At 61.9% G+C, this 20,314-nt stretch overlaps 1 protein-coding gene across 2 annotated transcripts in view; it reads left to right on the top strand.

The window, feature by feature from the left end:
* TTBK1 (tau tubulin kinase 1) overlaps positions 1-18,927 on the top strand; it is a 40,584-nt gene extending 21,657 nt beyond the window's left edge. For both annotated transcript variants that reach the window (XM_055136628.1, XM_055136630.1), the window contains exons 14-15: positions 14,664-16,243; positions 16,724-18,927. In XM_055136628.1, the coding sequence (XP_054992603.1) occupies positions 14,664-16,243; positions 16,724-17,060 (1,917 nt within the window). In that variant the 3' untranslated portion in view covers positions 17,061-18,927. The remainder of the gene's footprint in view (positions 1-14,663; positions 16,244-16,723) is intronic.
* The last annotated feature ends 1,387 nt before the right edge of the window (positions 18,928-20,314 follow it).

The following is a 20,314-nucleotide window of genomic DNA, read 5'->3' on the forward strand; positions in this document are numbered from 1 at the left end:
ACTCGTATATGCACTAAGTCACTCAGCCATTCACTCACTCACACACTCAGTCACTTACTCATTCAGTCACGTACTCAGTCACACATTCAATGTCAGTCACTCATTCAGTCATCTACTCAGTCCAGTCACTCAGTAAGTCAGTCACACACTCAGTAAGTCAGTCACATACTCAGTCACTCACACACGCAGTCACTCAGTGACTCACGCGTAGTCAGTCACACATTCACTAAGTTAGTCAGTCAGTCACTCATTCAGTCACACACTCAGTAAATCAGTCATTCACTTTGTCACATGGTCAGTCACACCTAGTCATTGCATACTGAGCAGCAGCTCTGTGCCAGGACCAGGGCCCCTGAGACACGCCAGGAGAGGGCAGGAGCAGGTGGCCTTGTGGAGCTGAGCAAATAAATCAGCCCCGGGCCAGGGAGAGGCCTCAAGGGCTGGTTTGGATGTTTTGTACACAGAAAGCGCCAGTTTTACTCCAGGCACTGCATGGTCCTCTGAGTGGCACCAGGAGTGACCCCACCACCTCTCGAGCACAAGCACAGTGTGGGGAGAGCCCCCGAGCACCTGCTTCTTGTGCCCCCCCCACCAAACCAAACACAAAAGAAGAGACTGTAAAATCAGCCCGAAAACTAAAACCAGGAGAGCCAGACCCGGACTGGAGCTCTCTGTCCCTCCCTGATGCCACAGGCCATTTGGGGTCATCGTGAAAATTCTTTCCTTTCAGGTGCCCTGATGTACAGTCAGTCAGTTGCTCACACACTCAGTCACTCACATAGTCACTCACTCATTCTGTCACATAGTCACAGTCCAGTCCAAAAGGGGGGGGGCGCTGCCTCGCTGTCTGGCCATGGGGGGAGGAGAGACTTGTGGGGAACAGGTGCTTTGGTGCCTTGGCCCTGAGTTGGGGTCCTGGTGAGGGCGTGGGAGGGTCCTGCCAGCCTCAGAGAACAAGGAAGTGCCTGTGATGACCAGGGTGTCAGGTGTGGGGGAGGGGCCTCAGTCCTGATGCAGAAAAAGCAGGTGGAGCCGGTCGCCCACCAGGACATCGAGTGCGTTTCTGCAGCAGGCGCCCCTGTGCGTGCTGCAGCAGCTGGGAGCGTGTGCCCGTGCAGGATGTGGCAGGTCGCGGGCACTCGGCCCAGCGGAGTGAGGTGGAGAGTGCTCCCCGCCATAATCTCAGGGATGCGGCAGTGAGGGCACTAGAGTTTGACGTGTGTGTGCTCCCCACAACAGCGCCGTCACCATGCACCCCTCCTCTGGCATTTTGTTTTATTCCACTTTGGGGGCCTGCCAAGCAGTGCCCAGGTGCCCCAGGAGTTCCTCCTGCGGATTCTCTGCCGGTTGGCTGGTGCTGCATGGACCCTGCAGTTTAGAAGATCATCAAGGCCAGCCGGGCACTGGGCAGGACCTCCAGGGCCTCCCCCAGTGATGCTGGGGGGGGCGGTGCCAGGATGAGCTATGTGCAGGGCACATGCCTCAGCCCCCCGCCCCTGTACTGCCTTTCCAGCCCCCGTTCCCATTTTAAAGGCGAGCATGTGTTGGCTTGGAGGAACCAGGGCTTTGGCCTCCAGCTGGTCAGTGGTGGAGGAAGCAGGAGTTAGGGGCTGGGCACGAGGCTGGCACTTCACCTGGGCCTCGTATGTTCAGTCACAGGAGTAACAGAGCCGGGCCGGGGAGGACAGAAGCTCAGAGCCGCGTGTGCATGCCCATGGGCGTCCGCCTGTGTGTTGTGGTCACCGGCATGTGTGTGTCTGCTAGACGGGTGCCTGAAGGTGGGCCCGTGAGCATGTTGCTGTGGGCAGTGGGCCCCCCGCTGTGCCTGGCGTTGCCGTCTATTGGGGGGGCAGTGGGGGAGGCTGACTGGCCCCGTTAGGGAGTTCTGGCCAGCCTGGCTCCCAGCTGTGCACCCCCACGTCTGCACCGCTAGTTGGCCACATTCGCCTGTCTCGGGGGCGCTGGGGTGGGGCAGGCGCCATTCTCCAGCGTCTATGGGGGGGCTTGAATGCTGGACACAACCCTCTCGACTTAAAGTGGACTTTCCGCCGCCTTTTGCCTTTTTTTTTTGCCCTGCGGCGAGGGAGGATCTGGGCGGCGGACACGTGGCAGCCGTGTGTGATTTGGGGGAGGGATGTTTGCCCTCCGCAGCCGGTCTGTCTGGCCGATAACACGGGGGTCAGCGCTCCTCAAATCCCCGAGGATGTTTGGACCGGGCAGTGGCACACACATCTCCTGGGCACCCAGATGAGGCAGGGGAGGGGCTACGGAGCCTTCACTGTCCATCTCCCCCCGCCCCTGCCCCCTCAGGAGATGGCCAGGCGCTACTCTGCTTCCCAGCACAGCGCCCGCACTCGGCTAGAGAGGCTGGCAGGGTGCGGGCAGCCTCTCCTCCCTCCCCGCCACAGTGCCCAGCACCCCACCAACAGCAGAGTGTTGGCACTGGCTGCAGGAGGGGCCCATCCCCTCACTCCCACCCGCACCTGCCAAGCCCACCCAGACCCACTTTGCCTTTTCTCTCCCGGGGCCCCTGGTCTTCCTCCCTTGCCATGGCAGCGAGGGGCCAGAGCGTCTGCTACCAGGACATCACCTCCTTGGAAGATCAGGGCGCACCTAGCAAGGGTGACCCCCCCGCCCCCGCCAAGGGTCCTCCTTGCCTGGGGCCCAGCCCCGTCCTCATTCTTCCTGCAACTGAGCCACCTGGCATCTCTCTGCCCCTTTGCGGGGGGCAGGGTCTGACCTGTGATGACCCTCCGCGGGGATGGGGGCACCGGACCCCCATTTTGCAGATGGTGAGGTCAGGCATGGAGCTATAAAGTGACCTGCTTGATGGCACCGGCAGGTGGGCAGTGGGACTCCAGTCTACTTTGGAGTCTGCCCTTGGGGTGCCATTGGCTCTGGCCCGGCCTTGGGGGCAGGGGGGCGGAACAGAGGGGCGTGTGCGCCAGGACAGAGGCAGGGGAGGCACGGAGCGCCCCCTCCAGCAGACAGGCCCCCTCTGCCAGCGCGGTCCAGGGATCCTGTGGGCCAGGGCCCCCTACCCCTGCCCAGAGTTCTAAGTTGGGTTGGGTTGGGTTAAGCCAGGAAGGCTTCCCAAAGGAGGTGAGTGGCCAAGGTCTCCCAGGAGACTGGGATGGCGCGGTGTCGAGGGAACAGGAGGAGGAGGAGGAGGAGGAGGAGGAGGGAGGAGCAGGGCGGCGCAAAGCTGAGACAGGTCAGGGGCTGGCCTGCACCCCCACCCTGCTGGGCTGCCCGCCCCAGGACGCCGGCGCCGTGGGGGGCTGTGAGCGGAGCTGTGGAGTCTGTGCCTGACGCCTCTTTTCCCTCCACTCTCTTGGTCTCTTTCAGTCGGAGGAGGACAGACTCTCGGGGCACTCCCTCCCGCGGTACAGCCCCCTGCGACGACTGGCGTCCTCCGTGTTCTCCTCCTCCACGCTGGAGACCGAGCATTACCCTCACCCCGGCGTTGGCGGCTCCGCGGGCTCCTCCTCCGGTTCCCTCATTCAGCGCAGCCGCTCGGCCGAGAGCAGCCCCGTGCGGGCGCCCCACCGGCGCCACGCGCCCCTGGCGGCCGGCAACCACAGACTCGTGCCCTCGGTGCTCCGCATCTCCCGGTCCCAGCTGCAGCAGGTGTGGGCCCGCTTCACCCACAAGACCTAGGCGGGGACCCCCGGGGGCGGGGCTCAGGCAGAGCCGAGGTCCCCCCCCCCAGGACGCAATAATCACCCCTCACAGGCCCATTACCCCCCCCCGTGCAATACAGCCCCCCAGAACAGGCCCGAGGTACTGTAAGGCACCCAGCCCCCCCCACCCCGGGCTCCTCTGCGGAGCCTGCCCATGGTGCAGGGAGGGGGCCAGCTTCAGGGACGGGAGCCAGCGGTGGGGCAGAGTCCAGGGAGCCAGGGTGGGGGGAGACTGACCGGGCTTGGGGTTAATCCGGTTTAATCTGTCATCCTCTGGCAGGGCCAGGCCGGTGTGGGCGTGGGGCGGGGCCGGGGATGGGGGTCGCTGGCAATGAGCCCGGGCCTCACTGCCCCAGGGGACAGAGTTCCTTGTCTCGGTGGCCTTGGTCGCCCAGGAGGGCAGTGGGGCCCGGAGCTCAGGGTGCTGCTGGGAAGCAGTGGTGGGGGCGGGGGCGCCCGAAGAGCAGCCCCCAGAGCCCCTTCTGTTCGTCCGTCCGTCAGTCTAGGGGGGCCGTAGGGAAGACAGAGCAGAGTGGGAGCTGGGTGGGGGCGGATGCTTCTGGTGTCAAAGCAGGGTTCCCCCACCCAGCTATCTCAGCCCCCCTCTGTCACGGGCGGCCTGGGAAAAGGGTGCCAGCAAGGGCCGTGCCTGAGGACGGCCTGCCCTGGACTGTCCAGAGACAGCCGTGTGTCGGGGTTTGCGCGTGCCTGTGCATCTGTGTGTCTGTGTGTCAGTGTGTGTCTGTGTATCTGTATGTATCTCTGAGAGTCTCTGGGTTTCTGTATGTGTGTCTGTGTGTATCTGTGTGTACCTCTGTGTCTGTGCGTGCCTCTGTGTCAGTGTGTGTCTGTGTGTCTATGCGTGCCTGTCTGTGTGTCTATGTGTGTGTGTCTGTTTGTGTCTGTGTGAATGTGCGTGCCTGTGTGACTGGTGTTTCTGCGTGAGCTGATGTGTCCGCATGTGCCAGTATATGTCCATGTGTCTGCGTGTGTCCATATGTGCCTGTGCATCGTTAGATGCTTGTTTGAGTGTCCATGGGTAAGTTTGTTTAACTTCTGTCTGTATGTGTGTGGATGTCCTGTGCGTGCCTGTGTGTCTGTGTGTACCTATGTTTGTCATGTGTGTGCCTATGTCTGCCTGTGTGTGTCCATGTGTGCCTGTATGCTTCTGTGTGCACCTGTGTGTGCCTGCGTCTCTGTGTGCATGTCTGTGTCCACGTGTGCACCTGTGTGTTTTTGTGTGCCTGTGTCTCTGTGTGTGTGCCTGTGTGCATGTCCATATGTGTGTGTGTCTGTGTGTGCATGTGTGTGCCCATGTGTGCCCATGAGTGTGCATGGAGACCTGGCCCAGTGGTTATGGAAGGGTGTGTACATGACCATGGTGGGGTGACATGGGCACGGGTCGGGCCGTGCAGCTCCAGATCCCAGGGGTGCATTGACCACCCCCGTGTGTGTGGCAGCTGCCCGGCGCTGCGGCCCCTTGGGAAGTGAGTCTGAGAGGAGTGGAAGATGCTCACGTCCCTCTCTCCCTGCCGCTCCTCTCTCCCCTCCCGGGCTGTGTGTGGCTGGAGGCGTGGGCAGTGCCCTGGACCCGGCAGCCTCTCCCATGGGGATTGCAGCAGGGCTGAGCAACCCTCCTGGCCCCCCTGTGGCCCAGAGCGCCCGCCACAGCGCAGTGAGAAGCCGCTCCACCCAGCCGCGCTGCTCTGCCGCCCTCCCGGCTTTCTGGGGTGTTCTGCACCCCACCTTGACAGGAAGTGCTGAGGGGTCAGGGTAGTCCTTCAAGACAGGATGGACACACAAAGCACAAAGGGGAGGGGTGAACCGCAGCCCCCCTTCTGGCACTGCCCCCGCCTGCCGCCCAGCGCCCTTAGACCATCTCCCTCCCCAGGTGATAAGAAAGGACCTATCCCCAGCCCCGCTCCCACGGGGCAGGGCCGGGCTCTCGGGGGGGGGGGCGGGGGGGGCTCCGTTGTCTGGCATCTCCTTCCAGAGGGTTCCCTACCTGTCACCTCACAAATTGACCAGAACTCTGAGGTACTCAAAGACCCCCCAAGTGCCTTGTGACTTTTCAAAGATGGTGGCACGAGCTTCAGACCCCCTTAACATTTAACATGTAGTTCCAGAGCTTTGGGTGCATTATGAAGGTGGCTGGATTTACACAGAAACACACACACACACAAATTCACACAGAGACATGCACACATTCACACACAGGCACTCAGACATATACACAGAGACACACATGCAGACACACACATATACACTCACACATAACACACAGACACACTCATACACAGACGTACTCATACATATATACACACTTGTATGCATACATACATACACAATACACTCAGTATCCTGAGTGTATACATATGCATAGTATGTATCCTTTATGCATACATACTATACACACACTCTCATAAACCCATACATACATACACACACGCACTCATACACACATATATACCCGGGCACTCACATAGACATACATATACATACTCATCTGCATATACACAGGCATCCTCGTACGCACAGACGCACTCCCTCGCACACATTTTCAAGTAGACATACACAGTGCTCTCACATAGGACACTCACTCACACACACAGACATGTGGACATACACACACAAACACACGTTTCCCACGCTGCAGCCTGCAGGGGAGGGTGTGGGTTAGTGAGCCTTGACTCAGAGCGTCTGTCCTTCGGGACTCTCCGGCCTGCCCTCCTAGGCGGGGGCGTCTCATAGACTGCACTGCCAGGAGGCGCTCTTGATACTGGGCTTCTCTTCAGGGGATGCTTTGTTCTGCCCCTGCAGCCCGTGTCTGGGTGCCAGGCCTGACCGGGAAGGTGGTCGGGAACTTTTGGGAGGCCAGGATGCTTCCGGAAACGCAGCTCTGCTTGGGGAGAGGCCAGCTCTGAGTGGAGGCCGACTCTGTGCCGGCCTTTTGGTGTTTTCGTACTTGATGCTCACGCGCACATGCTGTGGGTGCCCCTTGATTGCTGTCACTGAAGGATCCCTCACCCCCACCCCCATCCTTCGCAGGCTGCAGGCGGTGACCTCAGCTCTCCACCCAGTGAACTGATTTCACCCTTGCAGTGGCCTCTGAGAGACCCCGGGACCACCTGCACTTCACCATCAGAATAGCGGACGTCCTGGGGACAGGGGTCTCCCCACCAGTGCTGGCTAGTTTGATTTCTGTATGTGCTGCTTTGGGCTGCGGGACTGGAGCCCAGACGGGTGCTCTGCACCTGTCGCGGCCTGTGATGACGCTGTGGAGCGTTTGCCTCCATGGCTGCGTCTGGGCCTGGCTCTTGTTTGTGCCCCTCATGCCCTCTAGGAACGGGAGTCCCCTAGTCTCTCAGCCCCACGGCAGTTCAGAGTTGGGCAGGCAGAGGACGAGGGAAGAGGCCAGTGCTTGGCTCCTGGCTTCAGTGGCCCTGGGAGGGTCTTTACAACAGCCCCCCAGGGCAGAAAGCAGCCCTTGGCGGGCCCTGAGCAGAGCCCGAGGGACGTCACCAACTCACACATGAGACCCAAGTGGTGGCAGGCGGGGACTGCACAGGGGCCAGGATTAGTACCCAAGCGACCCTCCCCCGATGGTCCCCGCTCAGCCAATTCTTGCCACTTCTGATTTTGATGTGAAATCTCCCATTTAAAATGATAATAATAGTTATAGTCATTGGCCTCTTATTTTTCTAAAGCAACTTTTTCAAGTCAGAGAATCACTGTGTGAGTCCCAACAAAACCAGCTTTCAGGTCGAGGCCCAGAAGTGAGCGTGCAGCCTCTGCCAGTGCCAGGTCCCAGCGCCCACTCTCGGCCCGAGTGGAGTGGGCTTCTCGGAGGAGGTGGCTGGGAGCAGCAGGGATGTGAATGGGGTGGGAGGCGCATGGTGGTGTGAGTGCACCAGACGTGTGTGGGGGTGAGTGGTGTGAGTAGGGCCTCGCTGGAGGCCTGGTGCTTTCTCTGGAGGACCCATGGCAGATACCCTGCAAGCCCCTCAGAAGGCACGGCCCCCACCCCCCACTCCAGGCAGCTCGGGTCACAGCAATAACCACCCCGTTCTCTTCCCGCCAGGGCCAGCCCTCTCCCCTTGTATATCCGGTTTGCCCCCGAAGCCCCGTCCTCGGAGGGATGGGAGCTGGGGTGGGCAGGCCCCTCTGAGCCACGCTGCTTCTCTGACCAAGGGGAGGAGCAGGCCCTCTGTGAGGGTCTCAGTGCCCCCTTTGGCCCTTCCTCCCCCCTTCCCTGCTGAGGGCCCAGTTTCCCTGCGGGGAGCAGGAGCTGTCTTCCCAGGCAGTGAGGTGGGAAGTGGGCAGGAGAGGGGGTGTCCATGCAGCTTTGTGGGGTGGCCAGGGAGGGGGCCATGCTCGGGGGGGTGCAGGAGCCCCAAGAACGCAATATGAATCCTCTGCTCTGGGCCCATCTGGTGCCTAGGACAGAAGCAGAGCGGGCCCCCCAACCCCCGAGGGGGGGTCTGAACACCACCCACCCCGCCCTGTATGCCACTGAGACCCCCCCCAAAGGGCACAGATCTCCCCACCCCCAAGGGTCATCCTTGGAAACACGGGGTAATCACCAATCACCCTCCTTATGTTGGGGGCGTGCCCCCAAAATTTGTTTCATTCCCACTAGGGCCAGGTGCCCCTGGGACTGGTAGAATTTTGGAAATTTTAAAGCATCCTTCTCCCTAAGGGAGAGAGGCCCCCAGCCAGAGGCCCCATACCCGCAGTGGGTCTCCACACCACCCAGCCGGCTTCCCTGGGTGCCCCTGAGCCCGGCCCCCCGGTCCCCACCTCTGAGAACCCTTTTAGACCTCTCCGTCCGGGCTCCCCACCTCCCCACACTGGAGGGGCGCACTGGGGTGTATTTGCCACGTCTAACTCCCCCGAACCCTCCCGCCCGCCCTAGCTGCGCGCTCACCATCCTCCACGCGGACCCCTGGCGCGGGCAAGCACAAGGACCGCGTTTCGGGGTTCCTCTGGCAGATTTCTAACTGTCCCGGGACTCCAGACCCCCGACTCTTCACTCCACCCTGCCCTCCCCAGCCCCGCACAGGCGCCAGCGCACCACGAATGTACGTTCCGTCTTTGTAACTAGCTGCTACTCGACCACGGTGACACCCACCCCGCCGCTTGCTGCTACAGTGAGGGGCTCAGGGGGCTCCCCGCCCCGCGGCCCCTGCCGGCCCGCCGCGTCCCGGGCAAGGGCAGAAACTGGAGTGGCGGGGGGCTGCCCTCTTGCGCTTCCAGGCCCCGGGGTGCTGACCAAGGGCTGGGAGGGGGTAGCTGGTCAATTTCCCCGACTCCAGTCCCATCCCCCACCCACCCCCCTATTCCATTCCTGTTACCTCACCGCCCACAGGGCTGCTCATCCCCCCCCCCCCAAATAATTGGCCTTGCAATTGGATGCCAAAGAGCCCAGAATTAAGGGGAGGCCTAGCTCTGAGGCTCAGTCTCTCAGAGCTACCCAAAAAAACACCATTTTGGCCCATGCCCCACCCCCACTGCACCCCTGAGGGCCCTGGGGAATCCCCAAACATGCCCCCCACCTCCAGTTCTTCTCCCTCCCTACCCCCTCAAATAAAACTCAGGGACCAACATCTGCTTCCTTTGCACTTGCTCCGTCGACCTCTCCCGTTTCGTGGGGCGGGGGCATGCGGGTTCGGGCCCGATAGAGCTGACAGTATTGAGCGAGAAGGGGGGCTTGGACCCTGCCTTCTGAGAGGTGGGACCCGTGGGATAAAGGGGGCTCTGCCCGGGCGCAGCTGAGCCCCTCACCTCCTGCCCCTCCCTGCCCCCCCTCCACCTCCCGGGGCCCCCTTCCTCCTTCCTGGCTGGACTGAAGTTTCCTCAGTCATGGAGAGGCAGGCATCCAGGAATGGGAAGGGGGTCCCAAATCCTTGCTGGTTTATTCCCAAATCCCCCTCCTATCATAGTCACCACCACCCCTTTTTTTTTGTACTGCAATAATACTGTATTATAAGCTTGCACTATCCCCGAGCTGGCCGTAAGCATGCAAGAAAAACTCAACACACATACACACACACACACACACACGCACACACACACACACACATACACATACACACACATATGCACACATGTACACACACACACACATTAAGAGGGGACGCTTCCCCCCTTTTCTCTTCTCTCTCCGGGGTGCGTCCTCAGTGTACATAGCAGCGTCGGCGCTGGGGCGCGGGCCTGGGTGGGCATGCACGAGCCCTGGCCCAGACAGCGAGTACTGTACAAATCCAACACTTGAAACCGACACACGCGCATGCGCGCGGCGCCACTGGGTGGGACACGGGCACGCGCCCACGGTCATGCGCGCGGGGGCTGGGGGGGGGGTGCCCCGCCGTCTTGCGTCGCTGTGCGAGGGATCTTGTGCCTTCTTAAGTCCCTGTATGTTCATGCAGACAATCCGGAGAGCTTGTGTACTACCAAATCCTGATTAAAGACGCCTTCCAGGAACCCGCGCCTCGCCTGCTTTCTTCCGGCCAGACACCCCCAGACACCCCAGGCCAGGTGCGGGGAGCCCCGGCCACTCTCCGCTGACTCGGGCGTTGAGAAGTGGGGGTGGTGGCAAGTTCTAGGTCAGTGGAGCCAGCCCCACCCTCACCACAGCTTGGGCAGCTAAGACCAGGCCGGCCAATGGGAAGCGCGGCAGAGACCCCAGGAGGTTTGGGGGCCCCCTCGCCCTGCCGACAGCCTCCTTTCACCCGGAGGGTTAGGGCTGGACTCTGGTCTCTGTGGCCTGAACCCAAGTTACCAGCTTGGGCTGGAGAATGTGTACAGGGGCGAGGGAGGACTTGTCTACTCGTTTGTCTACGGATCCGTGTGTTGAAGCCACGTTTGGACTGGGGTGAGAAGTAAGGCAGAGGTGAGGCTCTCTGGGGGTGACGGGGGCTGAGCTGTGGCCTGGCTGCCGGGAAGGGCTGATACGGGGACCTCAGCGAAGGTATGGATTGGGCAGGTAGGGGTGCAGGAGGGCGAGGAGGGAGAGGGGAAGTGGAGGGGTCTCCCGAGGCAGGAGGGGAGGGTTAAGAGACAGATGCACTACAGCTGCGTTTATTTACATACATGGACTAACACACAGACTCCCACATGCTCACACATACCCACACCCCCCGCACGGGGACTCAGCCTTGATGGTCACATGGGTGTGACCTGCATGGATGGGGCTGGGGGAGCAGCCGCCTTCCTAGGGTCCTGCTCCCCCTGTGTGGGGACAGAGGGCTGCTGCTGGGAGGTTTCAAGGGGACGTCCGTGGAGCAGCGAGGCTAGAGATAGGTCCCAGAGGGGCTCTTCTCCTCGGGTCTCTGCACCCCCACTGACTGGGGCCCTCAAGTGTGGGTAGGGACGGGAGGGGGCTGGGGGTGCTGCTGAGGGGGACAGTGGAAAGGGGGTGGGGTTTGGGGCACTCAGCAGCCCTCCCTCTGACCTTCAGACTGGGCCTGTGTGCAGCTGTGGGGGTGGGGGTCAAGGTCAAGGAGAGCCAGTGGTGTTGGGGTCAGGCCCTCTCTCCCCCCTGTAGTGCAGAGGTCTGGTCCCCAAACAAACAAAATACCCCCTGGGACTGGGCTGAGCTGAGCCCGGCAGGGGGCTGGGTAAGCACAGAAGGTCACTGCACCCTGGGGAGGGAGCAGGCGCCTCTCCTGCACCCCTGCCCTTAGGGTCAGGCACACCAAGGCCGCCTGACAGAGCCCAGAATATGGGACAGTGACAGCACAGCGGGTGGGACGCTGCCCTTGCATGCAGACCTGGGTCCAGTCCCAGCACCTCATGGCCCCTGAGCTCTGCCTGGGGTGATCCCTGAGTGCAGAATCAGGAGGAAGCTCTGAGCTCCGGTGGGTGTGGCTCCCCAAATAATGCAAACAGGAAACCAAACTCCCCACCTCCAAAACAAAAAAGTGAAAAAAAAAACCAAAAAACCCTCCAGGCACCCATGGCTCCTGGGCCAGCTCCTCCTGCCTCCACGGTGGCCACTGTGCAGGGCCCAGAGCACGGGTACACAGGACACTAACGCTTGGCCCAGTGCCTGCTGAAGGGAAGGAGGGCGACAGTGCTGGGGCTGCCTGCCTGTGTGTGGAAGGGGCAGAGCTGCAAGGCTGGTTGGGGTCCTGCTGTACCCACCTAGCCCTCGCCTGGTCTCCTCACCGCTCCCCCCCACCCCAGATGATGGTGGCAGGGAAGGGAGCTGCTCAGTCTTGGGGCTCCCGGCCTCCCCGTCTCGACCTTCGGGCTAATGCCTGTCTGCAGAGGTCTCGGCCCTCTCAGTGTTGGCTGGGCCTTGCCAGCCTGGGGCAGGCTCAGAGGAGGACTCAGGGACGAGCGTTTACACTCCTTGGGTGGCGTGTCCTGTTCCCATTTCATTCCCTAATAGACACTTTCTGAACCTTTTCCACTCACAACACCCCCTCCCCACTTTTCCCCTTTTCTTTCTTTTTTTCTTTTTGGCTTTGGGGCCATACCTGGCAGTGCTCAGGGGTTACTCCTGGCTCTGCACTCAGTCATTATTCCTGGTGGGCATTCCATAAAGGATGGCCAGTGATCAAACTTGGGTCTGCCACATTTAAGTACTGCCTACCTGCTGCATCTATCCCTTGAGTCCCATCAACAAATCTTTTTTATTTTTCACCCTTTTTGTTGTTGGGCCACACCGGCAATATTCAGGTGGTGCTCAGGGGACCTTATGGGATGCAAGGATCGGCTGTGTGCAAGGCAAACTCTCGACCCGCTGTACTATGGCTCTGACCCTCACAACCCCATTTCTCCCGAGACGTGGCCCACTGATACTGCCAGAAACACCTGGCCACATGACACGATCATTGCAAGTTCCCAAAACTTTTGAAATAAAAATTTGTTTGTGGCCCCCACTTCCAGTGAGATGACCCCCTGTGGGGCTGTGGGCCCTCGGTTTAAGAAGGTGGGTTCTAACTAGTTGGAAATGATCACTCTGGACAAGAACAGAGTGTTGAAAGCAGGTAAAGGGATATACACGATAACCTCTCAGCATCTGTATCACAAACCATAATGCCTAAAATGAGAGAGAGAAAGAGAGAGAGAGAGAGGGAGAGTCAACATTGTATGACTAAAATGCAATCATGAGCAATTTTGTAATGCTCTATCTCTCATGGTGAGTCGATTAAAAAAAAAAAGTGTGGGTTCTAGAGGACCACACATTCCCTGGGAGAACTGTGTATGTGTGTGCCTATGTGCGTGTGTGTGTGTGTGTGTGTGTGTGTGTGTGTGTGTGTGTGTCTTGATCCAGAGACTCACAGCCTCTCACTTGTGCCCAGGACACTGAACACTCATGGACTTTGAATGAATGAATGAGTGAGTGAGTGAGTGAGTGAGTGAATGATTTAATGAGTGAGGGAATGGGGCCCCCCGAAGAGTCTCAGGCCCAGCATTTACTGGGAGAATCATGTCAATACCAGCATGCAGAGCGGAGGCTGGAAGGTTCTGTAGTGAAGGGCTCGGGAAACCAGTAGAGGAGAGACGTTGGCTTCAAGAATGGACAGAAAGGCTTCTGTTTTGCTTGGGGGGTCACTCCCGGCACTGTACAGGGCTTACTCCTGGCTCTGTGCTCAGGCTTCTTTCCTAGCAGTGCTCGGTGGACCATATGTGGCGCCATTTGAACTGGACTCAGCCCCCTGCAAGGCAAGTGCCCCACCTCCTGTGCTCTCTGCCCAGCCCCTGGACAGGGAGACTGTGAGAGAGACTTTGGGAAAGGAGTGTCCCGGGCGGGCTCCCGGAGAAAGAATGTGGACTCGTTACGTGGCTGTGGGAGGACTCAAAGCAGAGGATGCGGCCCAAAGAAAGACCAGAGGTGTGAGGGGCACAGGGCATCTCAGGAGCTGAGGGGGAGCAGAGGGCACTGCAGGAAACAAGGGAGAGGCCAGCGCCTGGCATCAGTCGTGTGCCAGGGTGAGGGTCGCTGTGGGGGCTGCGGCCTCTGCAGATTTCTGCAGGATCTCAGCAGAGAGAAAGGGGATCAGATGGGGGGGCAGGAAATGGTGTGGGGGCAAAGCTGAGCGGGCCTAGGGCGTGGGGGGCCGGGGACCAGAGAGGGTTAGGAGAAGGTCAGGCCTTTCTAGTCTGGAAGGAAGGAGGCTGAGGGGGCACCGGGACTAGCAACAGCTCTCACAAGACCACGAACTCTTGTATTAGTAAATTCTTGTATTCTTATTTTCGAGGGCACACTCAACAGTGCTCAGTGCTTACTCCTGACTCTGACTCTGTGCTCAGGGACCACTCCTGGCAGGATTTGGGGGGCCATATGGGGTACCAAGGCTGGAAATGAGGAGTCTTACCAGCCCCCCACCGCCTGTCTTACCTCTCCAGCCTTGTAGTTTTTATTCTTTTCCTTTGGGCGTGTGGGGTGCCACACCTGGTGCTCAGGGCTTACTCCTGGCTCTACACTCCAGGATCACTCCTTGTAGGCTCAGGGGACCATATGGGAGGCCGGGGATCGAACCCGGTCTGACTGCACGCAAGGCAAGAGCCTTACCCACCCTTCTATCACTCCAGCCCCTCCAGCCCTGTCTTAAGGGCGTTTTAAACTTTTGGGTCACAGACCCCGAAGTGCTGGGGTGAGAGGGGGCTTTCCTGGGGCCAGGGGCCGGGCGTGTGCTCAGTCCCCTGACGTGCTGGAGCGGAGGGACCGTCCTTCCTGGGAATGAGGCCCTGGCGTCTCATGGCCGAGATTCCCTTCTAGCCACAAACTCTAGTGGGTGCCTCTGGGGTCCTGAATGCAGATGACCTATGAGGGGCGGCGTCAGGGATGGAGATTTCGGGGGATCCGGAGCACAGGTGGTGTCTTGGGCGTCCCCGAAGTGCCAGGTTCCACTGCCCACTGCTCCCCAGAGACCAGAGGCCCCTCGGGGCACTCCCGCTCCCGCTGGGGAGTGTGGCCGGCCAGGAGGGCGGGTGACCTCAGTGGGTCCCTGTGTGTGCTCCCTGCAGGTGCTGTCAGTGGCGCCCCTGTTTGAGGTGAACGGCACCCCCCGAGCTGTGCCCCTGAACCTCCCTTACCAGCACTTCAAGAAGGACCTGTCTGACTACCGCGAGCGCGCCCGGCTGTTGCGCGGGCGCAGGGTGGGCTTGGCGCACATGCTGCTCCCCGCGCCCCAGCTCGCCCACGCGCCCCTGCAGCCTCAAGCCAATGGGAAGAAGGAGGAGGAGGAGAAGGCAGAGGAGGAGGAAGAGGAGGAGGAAGAGGAAGAGGAGGAAGAGGAGGAAGACGAGGAGGAGGAAGATGAGGAAGACGAGGAGGAAGAGGAAGAAGAGGAGGAGGAGGAGGAGGAGGAGGAGGAGGAGGTCGTGGCTCTGGGGGAGGCCCTGGGGCCCCACAGCGGTTCCAGCAGCGAGGGGAGCCAGAGGAGCACCGACCGCAGCCAGGAGGGGGCCCCGTCCACGCTGCTGGCTGATGACCAGAAGGAGTCTCGGGGCCGGGCCTCCATGGCCGACGGGGACCTGGAGCTTGAGGAGGGCTCCAAAACTCTGGTGCTCGTCTCCCCTGGCGACATGAAGAAGTCGCCCGTCACTGCCGACCTGGCCCCCGACCCTGACCTGGGCACCCTGGCCGCCCTGACTCCTCAGCACGAGCGGGCCCTGCCCACAGGCAGCCAGCTGGACGTGTCCGAGCCGGGCACGCTCTCGTCGGTCCTCAAGTCTGAGCAGAAGCCCCCGCCCCTGCCCCCGCCCCCGCCGGGCCCCGGGGCCTCGGGTGCAGGGACGGTGGCCGTCACCACCTCACCCTTCACCAAAGTCGAGAGGACCTTCGTGCACATTGCAGAAAAAAGCCACCTCAACGTCATGTCCTCTGGGGGCCAGGGCTCCCGCGCCGAGGAGCTGAGCGCGGGGGCTGAGCTGGGCCCGGAGGCGGGCTCTGGGGAGAGTGCTGCGGAGGAGGGGGTCTCGCTGCCCCTGCAGAATGGCCTTGCCCCCGCGGGCCCCGAGGGGGTGCAGAGGATGGAGCGCTGTGCCCCACCACGCCCCCCTGCAGGACCCCTGGCAGAGGTGCCCGGGGACTCACTGCCCAACGGCCCAGCCCTTGCTGACGGGCTCGCCCAGGTTCCCCTGCTGGAGCCAGGCCCCGACGAGAAACTGGGTCCCGCGTCCCCCAGCCTGCAGGCCCGGCCCGGTGCCCGGCCCAGGAGCCGGATCCCTGTGCTGCTCTCCGAAGAGGACACGGGCTCCGAGCCCTCGGGCTCACTGCCGGCAAAGGAGCGGTGGGGCAAGAGGGCGCGGGCCCCGCAGGACCTGGCGCGGCTGGTGATGGAGAAGAGGCAGGGCCGGCTGCTGCTGAGGCTGGCCTCGGGGGCGTCCTCCTCCTCCAGCGAGGAGCAGCGGCGCGCGTCCGAGACGCTGTCGGGGCCCTGCTCCGAGGAGGACACGCCCACCTCTGAGCCCGCCGGGGCCACCACCGCCCGGAGCCGGCTGCCCAGGAGCCGGATCCCCCGCCTGGTCAGCGTCCGGGCGCCCATGCCTGCCGCCCCCAGACCCCAGGGCACCCCAGCATCCGACACAGCCATCACCAGCAGGTAAGAGACGCCGCCAGGGGGTGGGGGACAGGGGGCTCTAGAAGCCCCCTCCACTCGCAGGGCCTTCCCCAGAGCCAAGGTCCGGGGATTCAGGAAGACCCTCAGCCGCCCCCCAGGCCAGCGAAGTCTCTTGGGAAAGGCGGGTGGGGTCCAAGCCCACAACTTCCCTCACCAGAGTGTGGGGGGGCGGGGGTTGGGGGCTTGACGTCAGACAGAGCCCAGAGCTCTGCAGCTTCGGCAGAAGCCGCCCCCAGACTCATATCAGCTCGGTCACTGGCAGAGGAGAACGCCGCGGGCATGAGATGAGTAAAGCAGAATCGGACTCAGAGCCAGCCGTCCCCTAGCGAGCCCTGCCCCGGACGGGGGTGGGCCCGGCCTCGGTTTACCCGCCGGTGCGTGCCCGCAGCCCCCCGGCCGAGCGCTGACGACGTCTCCTTTTGCTTCTCTGCTCTCCTCTCTCCCGGTCGCCGCCGCCCGCAGGCTCCAGCTGCAGAAGCCCTCGGGGCCGGCCGCTGCCGCTGAACTCCGGCCCAAGCAGCCCCCCGCCCGCGGCCCAGCCGGGCCCCGGCCCCCCGCGTCGGCGGCGCGCCCGGCCAGCGCGTCCCCGCGGAGCGGGTCCCTGCACCGCAAGGAGAGCCCGTCCCCCTCGCACCAGGCCCGGCCCGGGGGTCTCGCGCCGCGGGGGGCCCCCGCGGCCCGGCCGCAGCCCGACGGCGGCGCGGCCCCCAAGCACGGACCCAGAGGGAAGGCGCAGACCCCGCGCGCAGCTACCAAAGGCCGGGCGGGGGGCGCCGAGGGCCGGGCCGGGGCCAGGTAATGACGCGCGGCCCCGCGCCCCCGCCCGCTCCCAGCACAGCCTTATGCCCGCTGCTCGCCCGCCCCCGCGGGACTCCGCTCGCACCTCCAGCCAAAGCCCCCCACCCCTCTTCAGAAGGGCCCAGGCCGAGGGGCTCCCCAGGCTCAGGCCTTTCCTGGGCGGCCGGGCTGGGGGCTGAGGAGGTGGAGGATCTACTCAGGTGTGGGGGGCAGCTCCGACCTGCCCCAAGTCAGCTCCATCGACCCCCGGCTGGGAGGCAGCGCAAGTGATTCTCGGCAAGGGGGCGCCCGGCCCACCCCTGGGTTGCAGCCGCCCCCCTCTGCCCCCTCAGTGGCACCTCAGGTGCCTTCCCCAGCAGGAGGGGGCTTTAAAGCAAGTGGCGCCCCGTCCTTTGCCCCCCCCCCTTCAGTGCTCAGGGCCCTGGCACAGCAGGAGCCCCTTCTTGCCATCGAACCTCAGTCTTGCCCACTGCGATTCCGGATGCCACCCCTTCGGCCGCCAGGGAGGCGATGGCTGCTGGCCTCCTGCTGGCCTCCACTCTGGCCTGTGAGCTTCAGGGACGGGGGCTGGTCGCGTCCCCTCCCAGTCCTGGCTGTGGGGAGCACGCTGGGCCAGGCCCTCAGCTCTCCCCGTCCCGCCCCACCCCAGGCAGAAAGGCCCCTTCCAGATGTGTCTCTTTCCCGCGGGGTGTGGGGGGCTGCAGCCCCTCCCCTCCCACCCGCACCCCTTCCGGGGCCAGGCACACCCATCTGATCGGGAGCCCCCGTGACCGGCCTCTCTGCTTCGCTCCCCGGCCTGGCCCTCTGTCCTTCCCCGGGGTCCAGAGCAGAGGAGGCAGCCAGGGGGAGCCGGGAGGCCCAGCAGACCCCAGGAACCAGAGGACCAGGCCAGCAGGGGCCTGGCTGCCGCTTCCTTGCCCCACGCCCAGAGGAGGACTGCAGGGTGGGTCCATGGCGGCACACCCCACGTTGACGCAGAAGCTCCCAGAACACTCAGGAAACCTCCCCAGAAGAGCCTCCTCCTGGATCCCACCTCTTCTCGGCGCCCTACTGCCCGCGGGGCTGCCGGAGGGGCTGGAGGCGGGCGGGCGGCGCCTTCCCACCCAGAGCTGCTCTGACAATCAGCTCGCCCCACCACCGGCAGGCCCTGGGTTTGTTCCTTACCACCAACCGAACCGTGAATGTAGGCCACCCCCCACCAGCCTCACCCCTGCCCAGCCCCGCCCCCCAGCCCCCAGCCCCCCAGCTTCACACAGCACCAGAGCTGAGCAGAGACACCCCAGGACTCCCAATGAACCTCAGGCCTCTGCGTCACTGTCACCGAGGAGGGGGTGTGAGGGGGGAGGGCTAAAGGGCTGACACCCATCCCAGGCAGGGTCCCAGTGACTGGCCCCAGCAGCAGCCTCTTCTCCCTGGAGCGCACCCCTGCCTCCTCCTCCAGGCCCTCCTGGTCCCCTTTGAGAGCATCACAGTACCTGCCACTCCAGCACTTCCCCACAGCCTGTGTCACGCCCACCCCCAGCCACGCCTCCCCTCCCTCTTTGGGCTAAGGGAGTACAGGAGAGGGGACCTCGGACGCCCCACTTCCAGGCTCCCCCCAGGGGCCCGACTTGCTCAGTCTTCGCTGCTCCTAGGGACCAGCCCTGATGAGCACGGGGGAAGGGAGGGAGGCAGGGTTGCCCAGCCTCTACCCTGGAGAATGTTTACATGCCAAACAGAATGTAACACCCTCCCGAGCCCTCCCCAGTCACTGCATGGCCTCTGCCCATCCCTCGCCCCACACAGCCCCCCTGGAAGCCGCTGTCCTGGTCAGTTGGGGTCTCAGAAGGGAAGTAGCCATCACATCATTAAAGAACCTGTGGACCTTTCCGGTGGCCTGGACTCTTCTTCCTGGGGCAGATGGCAAAGTCTAGGTCCCTCGACTTCAGGTGGGCAGGAGGGAAGGGCCCAGCCTGGTGGCACGCGGAGGGGACTGTCACCAGGGACACGGCCGGAAAGGGCTGTGGGCGCAGCAGTAGAGGGGGCTGCCTCATCACCCCAGAAAGGGCCACTGCCCACTGCTCCCCAGCTCAGAGCCTCTCGTTCTCACTTGGGGCTGAGAGAGGGGAAGGAAACCTGGCGATTGCCTGAAAACTAAGGGACAGAAGTGACAGGGTGTGGGATCCCAAACAGCGATGGCTCCCACAGGGAAGAGCTTGCGTGTCATTCCGGCAGAAGCCATGAGCCATGGACGTCACGGGCGAGTGGTGTCTGGGACAGCGGCACCACACCGGGCAATGGATCTGCTCTTGACACAGTTGCCCCCTGCAGATTCCACAGAGCCGCTTCCCGACCTGGCACTCCCAAAGCTCTCAGAACTAATGTTTTTCATTACATTGGAGCAAGTTTACTCAGGAGTCAAAGCCAACAAGACCGCCTGTGGTCATGAGTAATTCCATTCATCATACATGTTTGCAGTGCGAATATCTATGTTCAATTATAGGGCATGGCCCAGGGTTTCCTACTATGTGGAATACACTTTTTTTGCTTTTTGGGTCACACCTGGCGATGCACAGGGGTTACTCCTGGCTCTGCACTCAGGAATCACTCCTGGCGGTGCTCAGGGGACCATAAGGGATGCTGGGAATCGAACCCGAGTCGGCTGCATGTAAGGCAAATGCCCTATCCGCTGCTATCGCTCCAGTCCTCATGGAATACGCTTTGAATTGCTTTTCTAACCAAGCAGTAATTCGCTTGTTTATCTGAATGCCAAAAGAAATCTGATTTCAAAACAATTCACGTGGGTCCTGGGGCCAGAGAGATGGAGGACAGGCTGGTGTGCAGGACTTGATCACTGGCACCACGGAGCAACCGAGTTCACTGTGTGTGTGTGTGTGTGTGTGAGAAAGAGAGAGTGAGAGAGAGAGAGAGAGAGAGAGAGAGAGAGAGAGACAGAGACAGAGACAGAGACAGAGACAGAGACAGAGAGACAGAGACAGAGGCCCCGAGACTATGCAAGAGAGAACAGGAGTTTTTTTGTTTTTTAATTTTGGTTTGGGGGCCACACATGGCGATGCTCAGGGGCTACTCCTGGCTCTGCACTCAGGAATCACTCTGGAGGTGCTGGGGGACCAAATAGGATGCCAGGAATTGGACCCATGTCAGCTGCATGCAAGACAAATGCCCTATCTACTGTACCATCTCTCCTGCCTCAAGATTGTATTTTTTTTAAGTGAAAGGTTTAGAAGCAATCTAGATGTCTGATATTTAGGGCTG

This window comes from Sorex araneus, chromosome 4 (genome assembly GCF_027595985.1).
Source record: "Sorex araneus isolate mSorAra2 chromosome 4, mSorAra2.pri, whole genome shotgun sequence".
NCBI classification, from domain to species: domain Eukaryota; kingdom Metazoa; phylum Chordata; class Mammalia; order Eulipotyphla; family Soricidae; genus Sorex; species Sorex araneus.